This window comes from Bufo gargarizans, chromosome 2 (assembly GCF_014858855.1).
Source record: "Bufo gargarizans isolate SCDJY-AF-19 chromosome 2, ASM1485885v1, whole genome shotgun sequence".
NCBI lineage: Eukaryota > Metazoa > Chordata > Amphibia > Anura > Bufonidae > Bufo > Bufo gargarizans.
In genome coordinates this window covers 688,456,069-688,479,569 of record NC_058081.1, presented here as the reverse complement: position 1 = coordinate 688,479,569, position 23,501 = coordinate 688,456,069, and the positions used below count along the sequence as shown (strand labels likewise).

Here is a 23,501-nt window from a genome sequence, read left to right as displayed (position 1 = left end):
GATATATTTATACATAGTAATTAGTCACCCCTCAGTCGCTTTTTTTCTAAAGTGAATAACCCTAATTTTGATCATCTTTCAAGGGTACTGTAGTTTTCCCATTCCAGTTATTACTTTAGTTGACCTCCTCTGGACCCTCTCCAGCTCTATGTCTGCCTTGTTCACAGGAGCCCAGAACTGTACACAGTCCTCCATGTGTGGTCTGACTAGCAATTTGTAAAGTGGTAGGACTATGTTCTCATCACGTGCATATTTGCCCCTTTTGATGCAACCCATTATCTTATTGGCCTTGGCAGCAGCTGCCTGACGCTGGTTTTTGCAGCTTAGTTTGCTGTTCACAAAAATTCCTAGGTCCTTTTCCATGTTAGTGTTACCGAGTGTTTTACCATTTAGTATGTACGGGTGACTTGCATTATTCCTTCCCATGTGCATAACCTTGCATTTGTCAGTGTTAAACCTCATCTGCCACTTATCTGCCCAAGCCTCCAATCTATCCAGATCCCTCTGTAGTAGTATACTGTCCTCTTCAGTGGTAATTACTTTACACAGTTTAGTGTCATCTGCAAAAATGTATATTTTACTATGCAAGCCTTCTACAAGATCATTAATAAATATATTGAAGAGAATAGGGCCCGGTACTGACCCCTGAGGTACCCCACTAGTGACAGTGACCCAATCTGAGTGTGTACCGTTATTAAACACCCGCTGTTTTCTATCATTGAGCGAGTTACTTACCCACATACAGATGTTTTCTCCCAGTCCGAGCATTCTCATTTTATATACTAACCTTTTATGCTGTACAGTGTCATGAAGCCATGCTGATATGGCATTATTTGCTTATTTTCATTGAGGTACTCCAAGATAGCATCTCTTAGAAAACCTTCAAACAGTTTAGCCACGATGGATGTTAAACTTACCGGCCTATAATTTCCAGGCTCTGTCTTTGGACCCTTTTTGAATATTGGCACCACATTTGCCATGCGCCAATCCTGTGGAACACTCCCTGTCATTATAGAGTCCTTACATATCAGAAATAAGGATCTGGCTATGACATTATTTAATTTTCTTAGGATACGGGGGTGCATGCCATCCGGTCCCAGCGATTTGTCTATTTTAATCTTTTTAAGACGCCGCTGTACTTTTTCCTGGGTCAGACAGGGCACTTTTAATGGGGAATTTACTTTTACATTCTGCATTTCACCTGACAGTTTATTTTCTTCAGTGACTACATTGGAGAAAAATATTTAATAGCTTTGCTTTCTCCTCATCGATCTCTGCAACTCCCTTTTCATCACTCTGTAAGGGGTAGACACCTGAAGATTTACACTTTTCACCATTTATATAAATGAAGAACATTTTAGGTTTTAGTTTAGTTTTCTCTCACTCTCTATTTTTGCCGCTTTTATTTGTTTTTTACATATTCTATATTTTTACTTCTAGTTTTTCAGTGCTTCCTCGCTACCCTTCTGTTTTAGTGATTTAAATGCTTTCTTTTTGTCATTTATTGCTTTCTTTACAGTTCTATTCATCCACATTGGTTTCTTCTTGTCCCTTAACCTTTTATTCCCCTAAGGTATGTATCTCTCACAATTAGATTTTAGGATGCTTTTAAAAATATCCCATTTTGTGGTTGTATTTTTATTTTTGAGGACTTTGTCCCAGTTAGTTAGGCCTATGGCCTCTCTTAGTTGGCTAAATTTAGCTTTTTTGAAGTTTGGTATTTTTGTTCCTCCCTGAAGAAACACTCTTTTGAATGATAATTGGAAGGTTATTACTTTATGGTCATTATATCCCAGGTGTCCCCCGACCTGCACATCTGTTGTTCTGACAGGTCTATTGGTTAATACTAAGTCCAGTATGGCCGTCCCTCTAGTCGGGTCCTGAACCAGTTGAGAAAGGTAATTGTCTTTGGTTATTGCCAAGAGCCTGGTTCCTTCATGAGATGTACAGCTTTTAGTTTTCCAGTCTATATCTGGGTAGTTGAAGTCCCCCATAATAACCACCTCATTATGATTTGCCGCCTCGTCTATCTAGTTTAGTAGCAGATTTTCTGTGGTATATTAGGTGGTTTATAATAAACTCCTATTAGTAATTTATTATTGTTTTTGCCGCCACATATTTCTACCCACAGTGACTCCACATGTTCATGTCCCTCACTTATATCTTCTCGGACTGTGGGTTTTAGACAGGATATTACATAAAGGCAGACCCCTACCCCTCACTGTAACCCTGTACATGCGCAGTCATAGCTATCATCCAGCCATGTCTCAGTTATTCCCACTATGTCATAGTCCTCCTCACACATCACTAATTCCAGTTCATCAGTTTTTTTAGTCAGGCTTCTGGCATTAGTATACATACATTTGAGAGGTTTATGTATATTTTTTACCCTACAACTTTCCTTCTGAACTGTTCTAGTCCCTCCTTTCATTCCTCCCCCAGTCTCATTTTCTCACCCCAGTCTCTATCTGCACTATCTTCCCCTCTTATAATGTAATCACCCTCCCCCCAGTCCCTAGTTTAAACACTCGTCCAACCTTCTAGCCATCTTCTCCCCCAACACAGCTGCCCTTTCCCCATTGAGGTGCATCCCTACGATAGAGCCTGTAGCTGACAGAAGTTGGCCCAGTTCTCCAGGAACCCAAACCCCTCCTTCCTACACCAGTTCTTCAGCCACTTGTTAACCTCCCTAATCTCCCGCTGCCTTTCTTGTGTGGCCCGTGGTCATATTTATAAAATAAGTGTATTTTATTGAAACATCATGAAAATATCAATCTTAATCTATAGATATATGGTTACGGTCATGTATTTTTGAAACTGGGATGTCGCTCATAGACAATCTTTATGTACAAATACTACTTCCTGTGTAATTAATTTATTTATAGAGCGGTATCATATTCCGCAGCGCTTTACAAATTCATAGGGTTCATGTACGAAACAAAACTACACCATGAGTCAGGGCCCTGTTCGCAAGAGCTTACAATCTATGAGGAATTGGGGGTGACACATAAGGTAGTTGATTGTGATAAGTAGGATTTGAGCCATTATTGAACTGACTGGAGTGGTGTCGGCCGATCTGCTTCAGGTTTGGGACTACTAAAGGATCGAGTTTAGGCCATAGGAGTTGGTTGGGGAAAGGTTTAGTCTGGAAAAAGTCATTTTAGGTAGCCTGATAAGCCTGCCTGAAAAGATGTGTTTTTAAGACACGTTTAAAAGTGGAGAAGTTGTGAATTGACCTAGTCTTCCGGGGCAGAATATTCCAGAGAGTAGGTGCAGCTCGAGAAAAGTCTTGAAGATGGGAGTAAGAGGTATGAATTATGGAGGTTATTAATTTTAGGTCGCTAACAGAACGGAGAGCACGAGTAGGGTGGTAGATGGACATAAGGGAGGAGATGTATGGAGGTGAGGCGTTGTGCAGAGATTTGTGTGTGAGAGTGAGAAGTTTAAATTGTATTCTGTGGTGGATGGGCAACCAGTTAAGTGACTTGCACAGACTAGTAGCATCAGTGTAGTGGTTGGATGGATAGAAAAGCCTGGCTGCAGCATTTAAGACAGACTGAAGGGTGGAGAGATTAGAAAGAGGTAGACTGATTAGTAATGCTTTGCAATAGTCAAGACGAGAATGAATCAAGGCAACAACAAGAGTTTTTGCTAATTCCACCGTAAGAAAAGGGCAGATTCTGGTGATATTCTTGAGGTGCAGATGACCAGAGCGTGTAAGTGATTGAATATGGGGAACAATGAAAAGATCAGAGTCAAATGTGGCCCCCAAATCATATCACATGATTCTCCTTTGAATATCCGATCACATGATTATATCAAAGACGCAACTCGGTACATGCGCTGCTGGGCTCCCTCTGGATGCGCTCCGTTCACGTCACTGTATGCGCCACGCGTGCACAATGTGGATGTGGGGATGCGCTGAAAGACGGTGTCCGCCATCATAGCGGAGTCGCGCCACCGCTGATACTCTTCATGTGATGCTAGTTAGGAATTTAGTTGTTACCCGCCTTTCCCTCCTATATACAATCCTGATCAAAAGTTTAAGACCACTTGAAAAATGTAAAAAAATCATATTTTACATTGTTGGATCTTAACCAGGATCCAAGTAGAGCTTCAATATGCAACAAGAAGAAATGAGAGTGAGACAAAACATTGAGCATTCAATTAATTGAAAATAACGATTAAACTGAAACAGGCTGTTTTTCAGCTGATCTAAATTTTAGGACCACACGTCTTTAAAAAGGCCAAATCTGTGCAAAGATGTGGATTAATTGTCATTTTATGTCAGGTAGTCACACGTTGTGATGGCAAAGACAAAAAAAATCTCCCTTTTTGAACGTGGTAGTTTGGTGAACTGCATAAGCAGGGTCTCTCACAGCGCGCCATCGCTGCTTAGGTGGGACGCAGTAAGACAGTCATTTAGAATTTCGTAAATGATCCTGAGGGTTATGGAACAAAAAAGTCAAGTGGAAGACCCAACAAAAATTTCATCAGCACTGAGCCGGAGGATCCAATTAACTGTCCGTCAAGACACTGGACGGTCCTCAACCCAAATTAAGGCCCTTACTGGTGCTGACTACAGCCCCATAACCATCAGATGGCATCTAAGACTGAAGGGCTTCAAAAACAAAAAACGTCTTCAAAGACTTTGTCCCCTTAAATGCCACAGAACTGCTTGTTTGGACTTTGCAAGAGAGCACCAAACATGGGACATTCAAAGGTGGAAGTAAGTTTTATTCTCTGATGAGAACATTTTTTACCTTTATGGTCCTGATGGTTTCCAACGTTACTGGCATGACATCACATGTTTTTTACGCGCCACAGTGGAGGGGGCGCCATAATGGTCTGGGTTGCTTTTTCCTTCAGTGGAATAATGGAGCTTCAGAAGGTGCAGTGGTGTCAAATGGCCGCTGGCTATGTCCAAATGCTGCAGAGAGCATTCCTCATGACTGAGGACCCTCGTCTGTGTGGTAACGACTGGGTTTTTCAACAGACACTACAGTACACAATGCCCGCAGGACAAGGGACTTCTTCCAGGAGAATAACATCACTCTTTTGGCCCATCCTGCGTGTTCCCCTGATCTAAATCAAATTAAGAACCTTTGGGGATGGATGGCAAGGGAAGTTTACAAAGAATTGTTCCCACTCACCTCATGAAAACGCTTGCAGCAAGCATGCCGAAACGCATTGTTTTTTGGGAGGTGTGGTCCTAAACTGTTGATCAGCTGAAAAACAGACTGTTTCCGTTTATTGGTTGTTTTCATTAAATTGAATGCTCAAAAAATGTTTTGTCTCACTCCCATTTCTTTTTGTTGCATGTTGAAGCTCTACTTGGAACCGTGTTAAGATCCAGCCATGCTAAATATGATTTTTTGCCATTTTTCAAGTGGTCTTAAACTTTTGATCAGGACTGTATACCCCTCATTTTATTTACCTAATCACCTCCTGACGAAGCCTGGTGAGGCAAAACATGTGTTGAGGTGTCAGTACGTGGGGCGACATTCCAGCCTCTGTGCATTATGAGTTTGGGTATGTTTTAGACTTCTTACGGTCATGTCTATACCTAGGAATGGATATGCACTCACCTAAAGAATTATTAGGAACACCTGTTCTATTTCTCATTAATGCGATTATCTAGTCAACCAATCACATGGCAGTTGCTTCAATGCATGTAGGGTTGTGGTCCTGGTCAAGACAATCTCCTGAACTCCAAACTGAATGTCAGAATGGGAAAAAAAGGTGGACTACAACAGCAAAAGACCCCACCGGGTACCACTTATCTCCACTACAAATAGGAAAAAGAGGCTACAATTTGACCAAGCTCACCAAAATTGGACTGTTGAAGACTGGAAAAATGTTGCCTGGTCTGATGAGTCTCGATTTCTGTTGAGACATTCAAATGGTAGAGTCCGAATTTGGCGTAAACAGAATGAGAACATGTATCCATCATGCCTTGTTACCACTGTGCAGGCTGGTGGTGGTGGTGTAATGGTGTGGGGAATGTTTTCTGGGCACACTTTAGGCCCCTTAGTGCCAATTGGCCATCGTTTAAATGCCACGGGCTACCGGAGCATTGTTTCTGACCATGTCCATCCCTTCATGACCACCATGTTCACATCCTCTGATGGTTATTTCCAGCAGGAAAATGCACAATGTTACAAAGCTCGAATCATTTCAAATTGGTTTCTTGAACATGACAATGAGTTCACTGTACTAAAATGGCCCCACAGTCACCAGATTTCAACCCAATAGAGCATCTTTGGGATGTGGTGGAACGGGAGCTTTGTGCCCTGGATGTGCATCCCTCAAATCTCCAACTGCAAGATGCTATCCTATCAATATGGCCCAACATTTCTAAAGAATGATATCAGCACCTTGTTGAATCAATGCCACGTAGAATTAAGGCAGTTCTGAAGGCAAAAGGGGGTCCAACACCGTATTAGTATGGTGTTCCTAATAATTCTTTACGTGAGTGTATAAAGATATGAATTGCATACAGGTTGCGGATTAGGACTGATAAACATGTGTGCCAATTAATATTATATCTAGTTTAATACACCTGATATGTATATAGGTGCTATTACTTATTTAATTGCTTGTATTTTTGCTCTTTCAAGGCACACCTGCTTATTATCGATGTATAATCTTGGCAGCCTTTCATATTGTTGTTCTGTTGCACTGCCCATTAATATCATAGTAGGCCTTTATTGAGAGATATTCCCTCACAGGACAGTGTATTCTTAGAGCCACATTGATGTTACAATAATGATTCTGATGGACATTGTCTGGTAATGTGCCCCGTGTATTTTTCTGTATCAAATTGCCATTGTGTCGTCCTTCTTTCCAATGTCTGATCAATATTATGAATTTTGATTAATAAAGATCTCTATATATTTTATTATTAGTCCCATTGATCCATTTTTGTGGTGCAATCGATGGTCTATGATCTATGGGTGTTATTTGAAGATTATGAGGTTGTTGTAGATGTTTATATTTCCCAAATTCACACAAACTCTCCCTGCCATGACCTCGGCCTGTTTTTGACTACAAGTTTTGTCTGATCCTTTGGTGCCTAACCGCTGTGTCTCTGACCTCATTGAGTAAGCAGTCAACCTTACCGGGACTACTCCAAGAGGTAAGAGCCTGATGTCTCCCCTACAGCAAAGTCTGTATATAGGGGGTTCAATTGTGAACACCAGAGGACTGCGGGGATAGTGCCCTTAGGTTTAGCACAAACTCTTTGGTTGATGCAGTGATTCCACACAGTGTACAGAATAACTACCATATTTATGAAGCACATGTACCACTGTTTCTAACACAGAACTCCAATAAAATTAGCTACATGGAGGACAATTTTTTTATTGCAAGATATTTTAGAAATTACATTGGGGGGCGTACTTATTTTACTAAGGGGCCCTATGAGATCTGTACACCCCTGCTGAACACCACTTACTAATCATGATAATTTCATTAATTTTCTAAATCACATTCTGCTGGCCTGGATATAAAGTCAGGACCCAGAACAGCAATGCCCTGGACCACAATGATGCATACCTTACACTGTCGCTGAGTAATGCATGTAAAAACTGGAAGAGCATAACCCCTTAGAGGGATGTCTGGCTTGGACAAGCCCCTTTTCTTAGCAAGGTCTCCTAACTGATACCCAAATATTCTGCAGCTAGAATTCCCTGTGATTAATAGTAATTTGAGGTAAGCAATTAAATTTCTCGCCAAACACCACCCTGAAAGGAGAAATTAAGCATTACACGGTTGTGTTTGAAGTCAAAGGTCTGTTCGATACAATGCACAATGACGTGTCTGGTCCTCCAAAGAGCTTCAGGCATGACATGTCTGGTCCTCCAATGACCATGTCGCTGTTCTTTGTGTTGTCTAATAGATGAGGGTCCTCAGCGTAAATGTTATTTACTCAAAATGCAATAAAGGATATTTGATAATTTTTCTAAACCAGACATCCCTGTAATCTTCAGAGGCAGCAGTGCTCTTTGATGAGATGTCACTCCCTGACATTTATTAAGGATAGTAATTATCATACAGGTTGTAAAACTCTGCAAAATGTTAAGCAATATGCAGATATAACAAAATGAAATTACATAGGGGAATATACGTATGTGTATCCGCCCAACCTGGCTCTTATAAATGTGGCTCCAGGAGTTCGGTTTAGTCAAGCAGTCATCACAGGAGCTTTTCCCAGAGCCTGAACAGGTAACGTAGAAGACACATGTTCTTTACTTACTTTACCATTGGTCTGCATTATTTTAATGTTGTTTCTGTGTCTTCTGTTATCAGTGACTTGTGGTATCTTCAGCTTTCATCAGAAGAGACATGGGCTTCTTCAAATTATCTGCTGTCTTCTTGCTCTCACGTATGTATTTCAAACTCTCATGCATGTGATTTTATTTTCATTGTTTAGATTCTGTAGAAGGCAAATAATGGGAATGGTCTGCTTGCAAATGCTGTAGTCATTTATTTTTAATTTTCACAATTATCTATAAGGGAAGCCAAATTGAAGACACAATGAAGGATGTGTGTGCTTTATGGCTACTATAAAGAATGAGAGTTCATAGAGAGTAATGTGTCCATGCACATTCTCAAGAAATATTAAAGGTGTAATACAGACCCCTTTCCCTGTAAAGACTATCAGTTGAGACAAGATTAATTCAACAGAATCAGAATTTGACTAGAGAAGAGTGAATCAATTTCTTAGAATCTAAATTCGACCCAATTTTTTAAAAAATTCAGATTCTGATTTGCTTATTTATTTTCCCAAAATCCCAAAGAAAGATTGCCTGGCCTATAAGAGTTCTCACACCTACTAGTCCCCCCGTCCTCCCAGACCAAGACCTCTCACCTAGCTAGGCTAGTTCTCTCTGCTCTGCACTGATGAGGGGCAACTACCCTGAAACTGTTGTGTCCAGATGAGATCCAAGTTTTGCTTCAAGGCCTGTTTAAAAGATGAAATCCTGAGTTTTCCTTTTAAAAGGAAAGCTAATTATCAAAGAATTTTAATTCTATAAGTGATTCAATATGAGCTAAAAATTTTCCTGGGAGATTTGAGTACAAATTGAATTAGATAGTTGATTCAGTAAAGTCAGACCTAAAATAAATTGACAGAAATTTTCTCATCTATAACGCTAATGGTAATAAGATGGTTGTGCTAACCCTGTCCTCTGTTGATATTAAGATGAGTGTCCTGGCTCTGTCCTTTAATGATGAGATTTCTCAGGTGACCCAGCCCTCTAATGATAATGGGATGACCATGATAACCTCACGCTGATAATGATAACCCATGAATGTGCCAATCCCACCCTATAATAATAGGATGACTGTGCTAACCCTACTTTCCAATAAAAAATAGATATTTGTACTGGCCCACAGGCTTAATCAGGGGTACACATAAAAATCATTGGGCCCCATAGTAAGAATCTGAATAAGGCCTACATGTCCAGATGCGCCAGATCCAGCACTGTTGTGATTTCCATTGTTGTTTTCCTATGACAAAGCAGAACGTCACCAGCAAGCGTCACTAGCTCCAGGGTCGGACTCGCCCACTAGAGTACCATAGGTGGGTCCAAGTTCTGGTGGGTCCAAGCTCTGAAAAAAATGGACCCCTAATAAAACTTTAAAGTGGTTGTCCAGTTTATTCATATCGGTGACCTATCCTCAGTATAGGTCATCAATATCAGATCGGCGGGGAGTCAACTGCAGGCACTCACGCTAATCAGCCGTTTGAAGGGACGGCAGCAAACTTACCAGCGCAGCCTTCCCTCCCATTGTTTACCTGCTCACCATTGCAACCGCAACGGTGATCAGTGTGATTACACCTTCAATGGGACGGCTCCTTCCTATTCACTTTAATAGGAACAAGTTGACCCATAGAAGTGAATGGGATGGCTTACTTCTAATTACACTGATCACCACTGTGGGTGCAATGATGAGGAGGTAAATAATTAAGGGAAGGTTATGCTGGCATGGTGTGAAGCCTTCTTTTAAGACTCAATTCAGACGTCCGCACTTTGGGTCTGGATCCATTCCATTCATTTTCAATGGGGACGGAAAAGATGCGGACAGCACACAGTGTGCTGTCCGAATCCGCCTTTCCGGTCAGCGGCTCCGCCAAAAAAATAAAACATGTCCTATTCTTGATGCAGCTGCGGTCAAGAATAGTAATTTCTACTGGGGTGCCGACCTGGTGTTTTGTGGATCCGCAAAACACTGAGGACGTGTGAATGGACCCTTAACAAGCTGATCAGCGGGGGTGCGGGCAGTTGGCTCCCCGACGATATTATTTTGATGACCTACGGTATCCTGAGGATAGGTCACCAATATGAATAAACCGGACAACCCCTTTAAGGTTCTATATACACAGAGGGTGAGCCCTCAGAATCATTTCCTCTGGTGGGCTTCCTTGCTGTCTTACATTTAGATCATTTTCTATGCCTAAACCAGGCGTAGAAAATGATGAATGAGATGGTCCTGTCGGCCCTTCCCCTTCCTCACACATTCCAGGTCTAAAAAAGGGGGCATGGCATGGGCGGGGAAGGGTACTGGTTTAGGTGTAGAAAATTGTATAAATGTAAGACAGCAAGAAAGATCAGCAGAGGAAATGATTCTGAGGGCTCACCCTCTGTGTATATAGGACCTCAAAGGGGGAAGCAGTTGCCAGTCTATAAAACAAAGCTGAAAAGTGACAAGCTATTGTATGTGCTCCAATGACCAGTGCAGGGAATTTTCAGAACACTTATAATAAATGGTCACCTTAAAAAAAACATAATGTTTATAATAAAAAAAAAGAATTTAAATAATATTTCATTTTTGGATGACACTTGCGTTTAAGAGATGTTTTACTTTATTTTTTTTGTATTCATTTTTGTAATCAAGTGTGTCATATTGTGTGGGTGCCTATGGGGGTTTACTGTATATGTTCCTGGCAAAGAAATGGCCACAAATCCGCTCTTTATGAAGGTTTATGTGAGACACCGCCATTGATCGGCTGTGCTTTTTATTTTGGGGTTACCTATGTTGTGGAAATTTTATTATGCGGACATTTTATCTTAGGATGTGTGTGTTTTTAAAGATTGTCATCTGTCTCCCTGTGTCGGATTTAGCCAAAGAACACTCTAGCAGAGGGTATTTGGGTTGAATCGGGACCAGTGGTAAAACCGTCAGTATGAAAACCTTCTCATGGGCTTGGAGACTTGTTCTCAGTGTGCAGGGGGGTGTTTGCTGGTTTGTAAGCAATGCACTGGACTTCTTCCCTTCAAATGTCTATACACATTAGAGAAGTAAAGTCTGCATAACAAGAGATACATATTATACCTCTGCTGCGTCTTCGCTATCCCTTTCTGGATACATATCTGCTTTTAAGGCATGCATATCTGCCTTGTCAGTATACTCGTACCGTATACTGACAATAGCCGTAGCAATGTCTCGCAGATAATCTCAAACCTATAAGAACCAGTAGAATGATCTTCATTCTGACAGTGATGGGGATGGGCGACCGTCTGGCTGGTCAGACAATGAACACGACTCATTCTTTCCTTATACAGGGATGCGGTGTGTGCATTGTCTGTCCAGCCACATTGATTGCCCCTCCCTGTCCTTTGACATTGCATCACTTCCTGTGTCCTTGTCCTGGGCCAGCCCCTTTTACACCTTTTGTGAGTAAATAAAGGAAACAGACTGGGCAGGGAGGAGAGGAGTGCTCAGAAGAATTCAAGCAAGATGGTAACACCTGTGTCTGCCTCTGACTGCGGCTGAAGGAAAGGGGGTTCACAACTATTAATATTTCTACAACACCTACCTTCTGATAAACATGTTTGTGGGCAGGTGATAGAACTTGCTTTAATCTTAAGGGAACCTATCACATCAAGCATGCAGTCCAGTCTGCCCGCAGCATGGTATCCAGCAGGAGGAGCTGAGCCTATTAACATATATGTCATTTTTGTTTGAAATGTCTCCTCTCTGACTGGTTTCCTTTACATGTCTCAGTCTGTCAGTACCAGAGCCCAGAACCCTTTCCCATTCGGTTCCAGCTCATGTAGCAAATAGAAAAAAATCTATAGAAACATTGCAAATTTTGTTTTAGAAAAGACAAATTGTAACATTTGTATTATTCTGTTTCCATAGTCTTGCTGTGGGAGGTGCACAGTGACAGCAAGCCAAGTAAGTAGAACAGGACATATATCGTTAAGTGTGTGAATTTAAAAGAAAAATGTAGGAAAATAATAAGAATAATATGCTGACAGGTCCACGCCTCATTCATTTTTCACAAATGCAATGTTTTGGACACGAGGGGAGAAAAAATTATCTGCTGGGGTATGACAATGCCGACGGCCTTGCTGAATAACCTCTCTGACAGGACTCTCGAGGCTGAACAAGACATCATGTTATCTCCTTTTTACAGATTTTATTAAGCCCTTTGTAATCTTCAAACGCTACAGCTGTCCCCTCAGATTTGTATTTTTTAAAGCCCTTTTTTTGGTGAATGCCATAGGAAAAAAAAATTACGTTACACCTCACTGGGCAGACTAGATGGGCCAAATGGTTCTGATCTGCCGGCACATTTTATGTTTCACATCCCATAAAACATGAAATCAATCGATGAGATGGTTGGAATGGTAAGCTCCATTCTATCTACAGTTCTCTCTGCCATATACGCTGCCACCTGCTGGTGAACCGGGCATATAACATGCAATACAACAAATAACAGTTACATAGCAATAATAGAAATGCACAGTGCAAAGGACCTGGAATAAATGCACAGATGACATTGTGGTTAGCCCATTAGAGACAGTAGCCGGGTGTAGGAATGGCAATACCACTCTGGGGTATTAAACTTGGTATCGTTCTTAGCCCCATCGAACTAAGAAAAAAAGGTTTGGCTCCTGCACAAAAAAGAGCACTTTCCAAACTATATGTGAACAGCACAAACCCTGAAATGCACACAATAAACTAACTCACCCTGTCCTGTCCCTAGAGCTAAAACCTATCCAGTAATTAAATCTACATAACTAAAACTATCTTCCTGGTCCCTAACATTGTCACTGTTATGGCCCATTTACAGTCACCAACTTAGAGAGCAATTATCGAGAAGGAACATTTCCTGTCCAATAACTGCTCGTCAGAAGAGGTGAGAGCTACATTTAACATGCAGCAATCACCTCCACTGTATGAGGAGAGGTGATCACTTCTGCCATCGGTCACCCCCATAAAATGCATTGTTTGTGGGCAGCAGATCTAGGGTTACACAGCACTGACCAGGATGACTTAAATACTGATTTCAGGCAATGGACAAGTTTTTGTTCTTTCATGGGGTGATCGGCACCACCTTTACAATGGTTGATTATCGGGAATGAGCAAGTTCACTTCCGATAATCTGCTTGATAATGGTCCCCGCATAATTAGGACCCCTAACTGTCTATCTTGTGTGTCTACTGTAAGTGCTGTGTCTATGACAGACATGACATCAGCGGCTGAGATCAGAGCAGGGTCTCTCCTTGGGACCTTACATAGAGCAGTCAATATCCTCCCTCCTGATTGGTTGTAAGGCATTATTGGCAAGCCTGCAAGCTGTGGTCCTGCCCAGGGTCATGTGATCCTCAGTCTTCATCTTCCCTGCCGTTTTCCCCTCACAGATGTACTGAATTTAAAATGAGAAATTGCGAGCGCTGCTCCACGTGATTTGTTTCAAACTTCAACTTTGTCATTAGAATTTTACAAACTTCAAAATGAATTTGGTTCGATTAAAAGTGATTCGCTCATCTGATTGGTTGTTGATATAATCATTATTTTTAGTATTCTTCTTAATTTCTACATATTTTTTTTATTATTAGATATTATTACTATGTCATCTTATTATTATCATTCTTATTATATACTTCATCTTCTGCTTTTACTTCTTCTTCTTCTTCTTATATTATTAGAATTATTTTTCTCTTATAATGATCATCATTATTATTATTATTCCATTTTTCTTTTAAATTGTTTTGTCTATAAGCTCATGGTAAGATAAAACCAGTTAACTCCCAGTTCATTTCCCTCTCGTCCAGTTTCGTGTCCTCCGAACAGCTCTCCTGGAGCCGTTTCACGGTGTGCAGCGACCTGCGCCAACTTCCATGATCCTCCTGTAAGAGTTTGCCCTGGGAAGCCAATTCAATCCTGTAAATGTCACGACGAATTCCTGGCTCAGGTCGGGACTTTTGGGAAAACTGTAAAGTGCGTCAAAGAAGAAGACTGCACCTGTGGTCCCAACCAGCACTATAGCCGCTGCAACTACCATTGCCAACTAACATGTGAAGAACCAATAGTCCGAGCCTGTCCCAAAATCTGTGTTCCAGGATGTGTCTGTGATAAGAATTATTTTCAATCGGGAAAAAAGTGTATAAAGCTAACAGAATGTAAAAAAAAATAACTCAACCCCATTATTCTGCAGCCAGTATTAAGCTCTGAGAATCAATGGAATTATATATGTTTAAATGTGTATAGCAGATGAAGCAGAGCTGAACGTGCTACTAAGCTGCTATTTCTTCCATCCACTGTGATTCTGTAAATGTACCTGTAGTTCTATGGAAGATCCACATCATAGTATCATCAGCAGTTAGCAGGTTGAGCTCTGCTGGATTCCTGAAGGCTCATCCTCCATCGTATCGCTGCTTTGCTTCTGTAAACGCAATAACTGGATGCATTAGATCCCAGTAAGTGTGCGCAATAATGGCGCTATAGCTCATCTTTCCTGATACAATGTTACAATAAAAGTCACCTGTAAGGAATGAAGCCGGATGTTATTTCTAACCGATATTGAAAGAGAATTTCTAATTTCACAGTATTTCCATAAATGAGAGATGTTGTTTAACCTCTTCTCGAATTCTGCTCTACATGTGCAGCAGATATCAGGTCTCTAACCACTGAATGGTTAAAGACCTGGAAGGTCCAGTCAGAGATCGCAGCTGGGCGCTAATCGTGCAGCTGCGGTGCTGGGGGCGCACTGTCAGCAGGGTGCGCCCCGTAGAGAAGGCGCGGACCGTTCCTGGGTGTCCCTGCCTTCTAGATGCGCTGTGTATTCAGCTAAGGCTACTTTCACACTGGCGTTTCTGGGTCCGTTTGTGAGATCCGTTTCAGGGATCTCATAAGCAGTCCAAAACGGATCAGTTTGGCTCCAATGCATTCTGAATAGATTAGGATCCTCCAGAACTGTGCCCTGGCTGAACAATAGTGTACATCTGGCGTTTGTGGGTGCAGGAACCAACCCTTGGAGCCACTTGTGAATGAATGTCCGGAAACCCTATGAAATGATCCCTCTTTCTCCTCCTCCTGTGCCATATTATCTTCCATCTTCGCCAAAGAACGCTGAGAACGACGTTATCGGCACTGGCCATGTTGGTGGAGTACTCGAAACAGAGCAACAAGGAACACAGGTCTCGCATGGAGGCCCAGTCGATGGTGGTGAAGTGGTGCTCCACTATCGCCTGCTGCTGCTCACACAGTCTGGCCAGCATGTGCAAGTTCCACCTTGTGGGCACGTCGCATATGAGGCGGTGAGGGGGAATGAAGTGGATGAAGAGGCCGAGATTGCAGCAGAAGAGGAAGCAGGAGGAGCTAGAGACCTTTCTTGGTTTTTGAGGTGTCTACTCCACTGCAGCTCGTGCTTAGCACTAAAATGCCTGGTCATGCAGGTTGTGCTCAGGTTGAGAACGTTTATGCCTCGCTTCAGGCTCTGATTGCACAGCGTGCAAACCCCTCGTGTCTTGTCGTCAGCACATTTTCTGAAGAACTGCCATGCCAGGGGTCTCCTTGGAGCTGGCTTTGGTGTGCTCGGTCCCTTGCTGCGGTGGGCAGTAGCAGGCATACTTACTAGAGGACGGCCGCTCTGCTTTTGCACCCTGCTCCCTCTTCTGCTGTGCTGGTGGCTCTGTGCGACCACCGTCTCTTCCTCCGAACTACATAGGTCACTCGCATGACCTTGATTCCATGTGTGGTCGAGGACCTCATCGTCCTCCACATCTTCCACCCAGTCTTCACCCCTTCCCTCCTTGTCGGTATGCACACTTTCGAATACCCCAGCAGTTGGCACCTGTATTTCGTCATCATCCGAGACGTGCTGCGATGGTCCTACCATGTACTCATCTTGAAACATAAGTGTTTGTGCATCAGTGCACTCAATCTCTTCCACTTCTGGGGCAGAGCTAGGTGGATGGCCCTGGGAAACCCTGCTAACAGAGTCATCAAAAAGCAGAAGAGAATGCTGCATGACTTGTGGCTCAGACTGCTTGGCTGATTTGCAAGGGGGTGAGGTGAAAGACTGATGGACATCGGCTGCAGGTGCCAACTCTGATCTTCAGCAGGAGACTGGGTGGGAGACAATGTGAAGGAACTGGAGGCACTGTTAGCAACCCAATCTACTATCGCCTGTACTTGTTCAGGCCTCACCATTCGTAGAGCCGCATTAGGCACGACCAAATACCGCTGCAGGTTCTGTCGCCTACTCGCACCTAAGGAAGGGGTTTCACTTGTGCGTGTAGCTGGCACAGATCGACTACGTCCTCTCCCTGCAACAGGAGCTCCACCAGCAGCACCACGACCTGGGCCACGTCCCTTTTTTGACGCTCTCCTCATATTTCTCAAATTTTTCAAATCTTGCCCTAAATGGGTGTTTAATAGCAGAATAGAACCACAGTATGTAAAGGTTGTATCTTACACACCCTGATCCAGACTAGGCCGCAATAAAAGATTTGTGCCCCAAAATAGGTGTTTGTTTAATGACTGAATAGAACCACAGTATGTAAAGGTTGTATCTCACATGCCCTGATCCAGACTAGGCCGCAATTAAAGTATTTTGCCCAAACTGGGTGTTTGTTTAATAACTGCATATGACAGCAGTATATAAGCCTTGAATTTCACACGAACTGATCCAGACTAGGCCGCAATTAAATGTGTTTGCCCAAAATGGCTGTATTTCAAATAACTGAATAGAACCACGGTATCTAAAGGGTGTATCTCACAATTACATATGCAGCAAAGGCTGCAAAAGAAACTTTTTTGCTCAAACTGGGTGTTTGTTTAATAACTGAATATGACAGTATTTAACCCTTGAATTTCACACATGCAGATGCATCAAGGGCTGTAAAATAGTGGATTTTGCCAGAAAAGGGTGTTTTTAAAAACCAGGAAAATTATGGCTGTATTTCTAGGTTAAATTGCACAGTGACGGGGGGCGGAGCTAGCCGCGAGCAGGGATGGACGTCTGATCCCAGAGCTGCTCACAGACACTGCTGCAGCTTCGGTATAACGGGTGTTATATCCCTCTAAGATGGTGAAGACCAATAAGGAAAGAAGCGACACGGCACAGAGCATTCAAAAAGCGGTCCATACGCAGTCAGAGATGGATCGCTTCCTGAAAAAACAACGTTTTTCACCAGCTCACAGAGCCAGGATGGCGCCGGAAGGTGCCAGAGCCGCCGCGCCGCCTGAGGATTCAGATGGAGAAAGCTCCTGCGCAATGTCGGAGGGACCCGAGCCTGCGGATCTACCTCTATCCAGGGCCTTCTTTAAGAAGACACTCTATAAAGCGTTGCAGCCCCTACATAAAGACATTTCTGACATAAAGACAGAGGTAAAGCAGATTGGGGGCCGCGTTATGGCGCTAGAAGAGACACAAACGGCTATTACTAGCCACGGGGAGGCCGTACGAAAAGTCTTACAAGACCACAATACCCATCTCACCTCAGCACTTCTCCACCTGGAAGACCAGGAAAACAGAAGTAGGCGGAAGAATGTCCGCATAAGAGGGGTGCCAGAAGACGTCCTGCCGGGAGAAATTGTGACCGCGGTAACCGCCATTTTCTCATCACTGATAGGGGAAGAGAAGGCCGCACAGATTGTGATTGAGAGGGCCCATAGGGCTCTGAGGCCTAAGCCACTTGAAAACGGCCCCCCTAGAGATATTATATGCGGTTTACTGAACTTTCTGGACACTGCTGCCATTTGAGAGCTGCTAGAGAAGCCAAGAATATCTCCTACAATGGAGTACGCATTCAATTCTTCCAGGACCTAGCGTCCAGCACTCTGACAAAACGCAGAGCTCTGAAGCCAGTAACAGATGCCTTGAGGTCCCATAAGCTGCCAGTAAGATGGCTTTTTCTATTCGGCCTTGCAACCTCAAAAGCAGGTCAGCAGATCGCCATCAGAACGCCGCAGGACTTAGCAGCGGCATGGGACAAACTAGGTATTAACCCTGTGGAGGTACAGTCGTGGATGCCAATACCAGAAGATCTGGGCTTACCTGACCTGCCTGAGATTCCAACATGGCAGGTAGTCAAGAAGCCAAAATCACCCAAGAACAGAAAGATCACTTAAAAATAAGGGAGAACTTTCCTGTTAATTCCACCTTTATCTCTCACTAGTTCTATGCATAGTTCTATACATACGCCCTTGTGTGTCACCAGAGTGGGCATATGTATGTTTGCTGGAATTCATCTGATGATCCACATTGATATCTTTCCAGGTTGTATGTTGAAAGTATTATGTTGATACCAACCAACCACTATATAGTAGAAAAGTATCTACAACATACGTATTTAAAATTCCATGTCACTTCTGATTGAAGATGTTTAAAGTAGTTGATATTGCTCTTTCGCCACCTTAGGTTCATACTTTGTAGTATTTTATTTTATTTTATTTTCTATTTGTAGTCACCCGTTACACGATAAGGTGTAAATCTTGTTGTTGTGTAAAAGCAGCAAGTCTTGATGTCACAGGCTTTCCTCTCTTCCATGCAGAGGTGGGGTGTTGCGCTGGGCTGGGTCCGCCCTCCCTACTAGAGTTGAGCGAACACCTGGATGTTCGGGTTCGAGAAGTTCGGCCGAACATCCCGGAAATGTTCGGGTTCGGGATCCGAACCCGATCCGAACTTCGTCCCGAACCCGAACCCCATTGAAGTCAATGGGGACCCGAACTTTTCGGCACTAAAAAGGCTGTAAAACAGCCCAGGAAAGAGCTAGAGGGCTGCAAAAGGCAGCAACATGTAGGTAAATCCCCTGCAAACAAATGTGGATAGGGAAATGAATTAAAATAAAAATTAAATAAATAAAAATTAACCAAAATCAATTGGAGAGAGGTTCCATAGCAGAGAATCTGGCTTCCCGTCACCCACCACTGGAACAGTCCATTCTCAGATATTTAGGCCCCGGCACCCAGGCAGAGGAGAGAGGTCCCGTAACAGAGAATCTGTCTTCATGTCAGCAGAGAATCAGTCTGCATGTCATAGCAGAGAATGAGGCTTCACGTCAGCCACCACTGCAACAGTCCATTGGCATATATTTAGGCCCAGCACCCAGGCAGAGGAGGGAGGTCCCGTAACAGAGAATCTGTCTTCATGTCAGCAGAGAATTAGTCTGCATGTCATAGCAGAGAATGAGGCTTCACGTCAGCCACCACTGCAACAGTCCATTGGCATATATTTAGGCCCAGCACCCAGGCAGAGGAGGGAGGTCCCGTAACAGAGAATCTGTCTTCATGTCAGCAGAGAATTAGTCTGCATGTCATAGCAGAGAATGAGGCTTCACGTCAGCCACCACTGCAACAGTCCATTGGCATATATTTAGGCCCAGCACCCAGGCAGAGGAGGGAGGTCCCGTAACAGAGAATCTGTCTTCATGTCAGCAGAGAATTAGTCTGCATGTCATAGCAGAGAATGAGGCTTCACGTCAGCCACCACTGCAACAGTCCATTGGCATATATTTAGGCCCAGCACCCAGGCAGAGGAGGGAGGTCCCGTAACAGAGAATCTGTCTTCATGTCAGCAGAGAATTAGTCTGCATGTCATAGCAGAGAATGAGGCTTCACGTCAGCCACCACTGCAACAGTCCATTGGCATATATTTAGGCCCAGCACCCAGGCAGAGGAGGGAGGTCCCGTAACAGAGAATCTGTCTTCATGTCAGCAGAGAATTAGTCTGCATGTCATAGCAGAGAATGAGGCTTCACGTCAGCCACCACTGCAACAGTCCATTGGCATATATTTAGGCCCAGCACCCAGGCAGAGGAGGGAGGTCCCGTAACAGAGAATCTGTCTTCATGTCAGCAGAGAATTAGTCTGCATGTCATAGCAGAGAATGAGGCTTCACGTCAGCCACCACTGCAACAGTCCATTGGCATATATTTAGGCCCAGCACCCAGGCAGAGGAGGGAGGTCCCGTAACAGAGAATCTGGCTTCATGTCAGCAGAGAATCAGTCTTCATATCATAGCAGAGAATCAGGCTTCACGTCACCCACCACTGTAAGAGTCAATTTTCATAAATTTAGGCCCAGAACCCAGGCAGAGGAGAAAGGTCCCGTAACAGACAATCTGGCTTCATGTCAGCAGAGAATCAGTCTTCATATCATAGCAGAGAATCAGGCTTCACGTCACCCACCACTGTAAGAGTCAATTTTCATAAATTTAGGCCCAGAACCCAGGCAGAGGAGAAAGGTCCCGTAACAGACAATCTGGCTTCATGTCAGCAGAGAATCAGTCTTCATATCATAGCAGAGAATCAGGCTTCACGTCACCCACCACTGCAACAGTCCATTGGCATATATTTAGGCCTAGCACACAGGCAGAGCAGAGAGGTCCCGTAACAGACAATCTGGCTTCATGACAGCAGAGAATCAGTCTGCATGTCATAGCAGAGAATCAGGCTTCACGTCAGCCACCACTGCAACAGTCCATTGTCATAAATTTAGGCCCAGCACCCAGGCAGAGGAGAGAGGTCCCGTAACAGAGAATCTGGCTTCATGTCAGCAGAGAATCAGTCTTCATATCATAGCAGAGAATCAGGCTTCACGTCACCCACCACTGTAAGAGTCAATTTTCATAAATTTAGGCCCAGAACCCAGGCAGAGGAGAAAGGTCCCGTAACAGACAATCTGGCTTCATGTCAGCAGAGAATCAGTCTTCATATCATAGCAGAGAATCAGGCTTCACGTCACCCACCACTGTAAGAGTCAATTTTCATAAATTTAGGCCCAGAACCCAGGCAGAGGAGAAAGGTCCCGTAACAGACAATCTGGCTTCATGTCAGCAGAGAATCAGTCTTCATATCATAGCAGAGAATCAGGCTTCACGTCACCCACCACTGCAACAGTCCATTGGCATATATTTAGGCCTAGCACACAGGCAGAGCAGAGAGGTCCCGTAACAGACAATCTGGCTTCATGACAGCAGAGAATCAGTCTGCATGTCATAGCAGAGAATGAGGCTTCACGTCAGCCACCACTGCAACAGTCCATTGTCATAAATTTAGGCCCAGCACCCAGGCAGAGGAGAGAGGTCCCGTAACAGACAATCTGGCTTCATGTCAGCAGAGAATTAGTCTGCATGTCATAGCAGAGAATCAGGCTTCATGTCAGCCACCACTGCAACAGTCCATTGGCATATATTTAGGCCTAGCACACAGGCAGAGGAGAGGTTCATTCAACTTTGGGTAGCATGGCAATATAATGGTAAAATTAAAATAAAAATAGGATTGAATGAGGAAGTGCCCTGGAGTCCAATAATATATGGTTATGGGGAGGTAGTTAATGTCTAATCTGGACAAGGGACGGACAGGTCCTGTGGGATCCATGCCTGGTTCATTTTTATGAACGTCAGCTTGTCCACATTGGCTGTAGACAGGCGGCTGCGTTTGTCTGTAATGACGCCCCCTGCCGTGCTGAATACACGTTCAGACAAAACGCTGGCTGCCGGGCAGGCCAGCACCTCCAAGGCATAAAAGGCTAGCTCTGGCCACGTGGACAATTTAGAGACCCAGAAGTTTAATGGGGCCGAACCATCAGTCAGTACGTGGAGGGGTGTGCACACGTACTGTTCCACCATGTTAGTGAAATGTTGCCTCCTGCTAACACGTTGCGTATCAGGTGGTGGTGCAGTTAGCTGTGGCGTGTTGACAAAAGTTTTCCACATCTCTGCCATGCTAACCCTGCCCTCAGAGGAGCTGGCCGTGACACAGCTGCCTTGGCGACCTCTTGCTCCTCCTCTGCCTTGGCCTTGGGCTTCCACTTGTTCCCCTGTGACATTTGGGAATGCTCTCAGTAGCGCGTCTACCAACGTGCGCTTGTACTCGCGCATCTTCCTATCACTGCTCCAGTGCAGGAAGTAAGGTGGGCACATTGTCTTTGTAGCGTGGATCCAGCAGGGTGGCAACCCAGTAGTCCGCACAGGTTAAAATGTGGGCAACTCTGCTGTCGTTGCGCAGGCACTGCAGCATGTAGTCGCTCATGTGTGCCAGGCTGCCCAGGGATAAGGACAAGCTGTCCTCTGTGGGAGGCGTATCGTCATCGTCCTGCCTTTCCCCCCAGCCACGCACCAGTGATGGACCCGAGCTGCGTTGGGTGCCACCCCGCTGTGACCATGCTTCATCCTCATCCTCCTCCACCTCCTCCTCATCCTCGTCCTCCTCGTCCTCCAGTAGTGGGCCCTGGCTGGCCACATTTGTACCTGGCCTCTGCTGTTGCCAAAAACCTCCCTCTGAGTCACTTCGAAGAGACTGGCCTGAAAGTGCTAAAAATGACCCCTCTTCCTCCTCCTCCTCCTCCTCCTCCTGGGCCACCTCCTCTTCCATCATCGCCCTAAGTGTTTTCTCAAGGAGACATAGAAGTGGTATTGTAACGCTGATAACGGTGTCATCGCCACTGGCCATGTTGGTGGAGTACTCGAAACAGCGCAACAGGGCACACAGGTCTCGCATGGAGGCCCAGTCATTGGTGGTGAAGTGGTGCTGTTCTGTAGTGCGACTGACCCGTGCGTGCTGCAGCTGAAACTCCACTATGGCCTGCTGCTGCTCGCACAGTCTGTCCAGCATGTGCAAGGTGGAGTTCCACCTGGTGGGCACGTCGCATATGAGGCGGTGAGCGGGAAGGCCGAAGTTACGCTGTAGCGCAGACAGGCGAGCAGCAGCAGGATGTGAACGCCGGAAGCGCGAACAGACGGCCCGCACTTTATGCAGCAGCTCTGACATGTCGGGGTAGTTGTGAATGAACTTCTGCACCACCAAATTCAGCACATGCGCCAAGCAAGGGATGTGCGTCAAATTGGCTAGTCCCAGAGCTGCAACGAGATTTCGCCCATTATCACACACCACCAGGCCGGGCTTGAGGCTCACCGGCAGCAACCACTCGTCGGTCTGTTGTTCAATACCCCGCCACAACTCCTGTGCGGTGTGGGGCCTGTCCCCCAAACATATGAGTTTCAGAATGGCCTGCTGACGTTTACCCCGGGCTGTGCTGAAGTTGGTGGTGAAGGTGTGTGGCTGACTGGATGAGCAGGTGGAAGAAGAGGAGGAGGAAGCCGAGAAGGAGGAGGTGGCAACAGGAGGCAAAGAATGTTGCCCTGCGATCCTTGGCGGCGGAAGGACGTGCGCCAAACAGCTCTCCGCCTGGGGCCCAGCTGCCACTACATTTACCCAGTGTGCAGTTAGGGAGATATAGCGTCCCTGGCCGTGCTT

General features: G+C 44.5%; 1 protein-coding gene across 1 annotated transcript; it reads left to right on the top strand.

The window, feature by feature from the left end:
- The first annotated feature begins 8,147 nt into the window (after positions 1–8,147).
- On the top strand, positions 8,148–14,792 carry LOC122926992 (serine protease inhibitor swm-1-like). Its single transcript, XM_044278524.1, has 4 exons — positions 8,148–8,226; positions 8,311–8,386; positions 12,151–12,186; positions 14,073–14,792. The coding sequence occupies exons 2-4, from the start codon at positions 8,347–8,349 to the stop codon at positions 14,432–14,434; spliced, it is 438 nt and encodes a 145-aa protein (XP_044134459.1). The 5' UTR covers positions 8,148–8,226; positions 8,311–8,346; the 3' UTR covers positions 14,435–14,792.
- Positions 14,793–23,501: the final 8,709 nt, after the last annotated feature.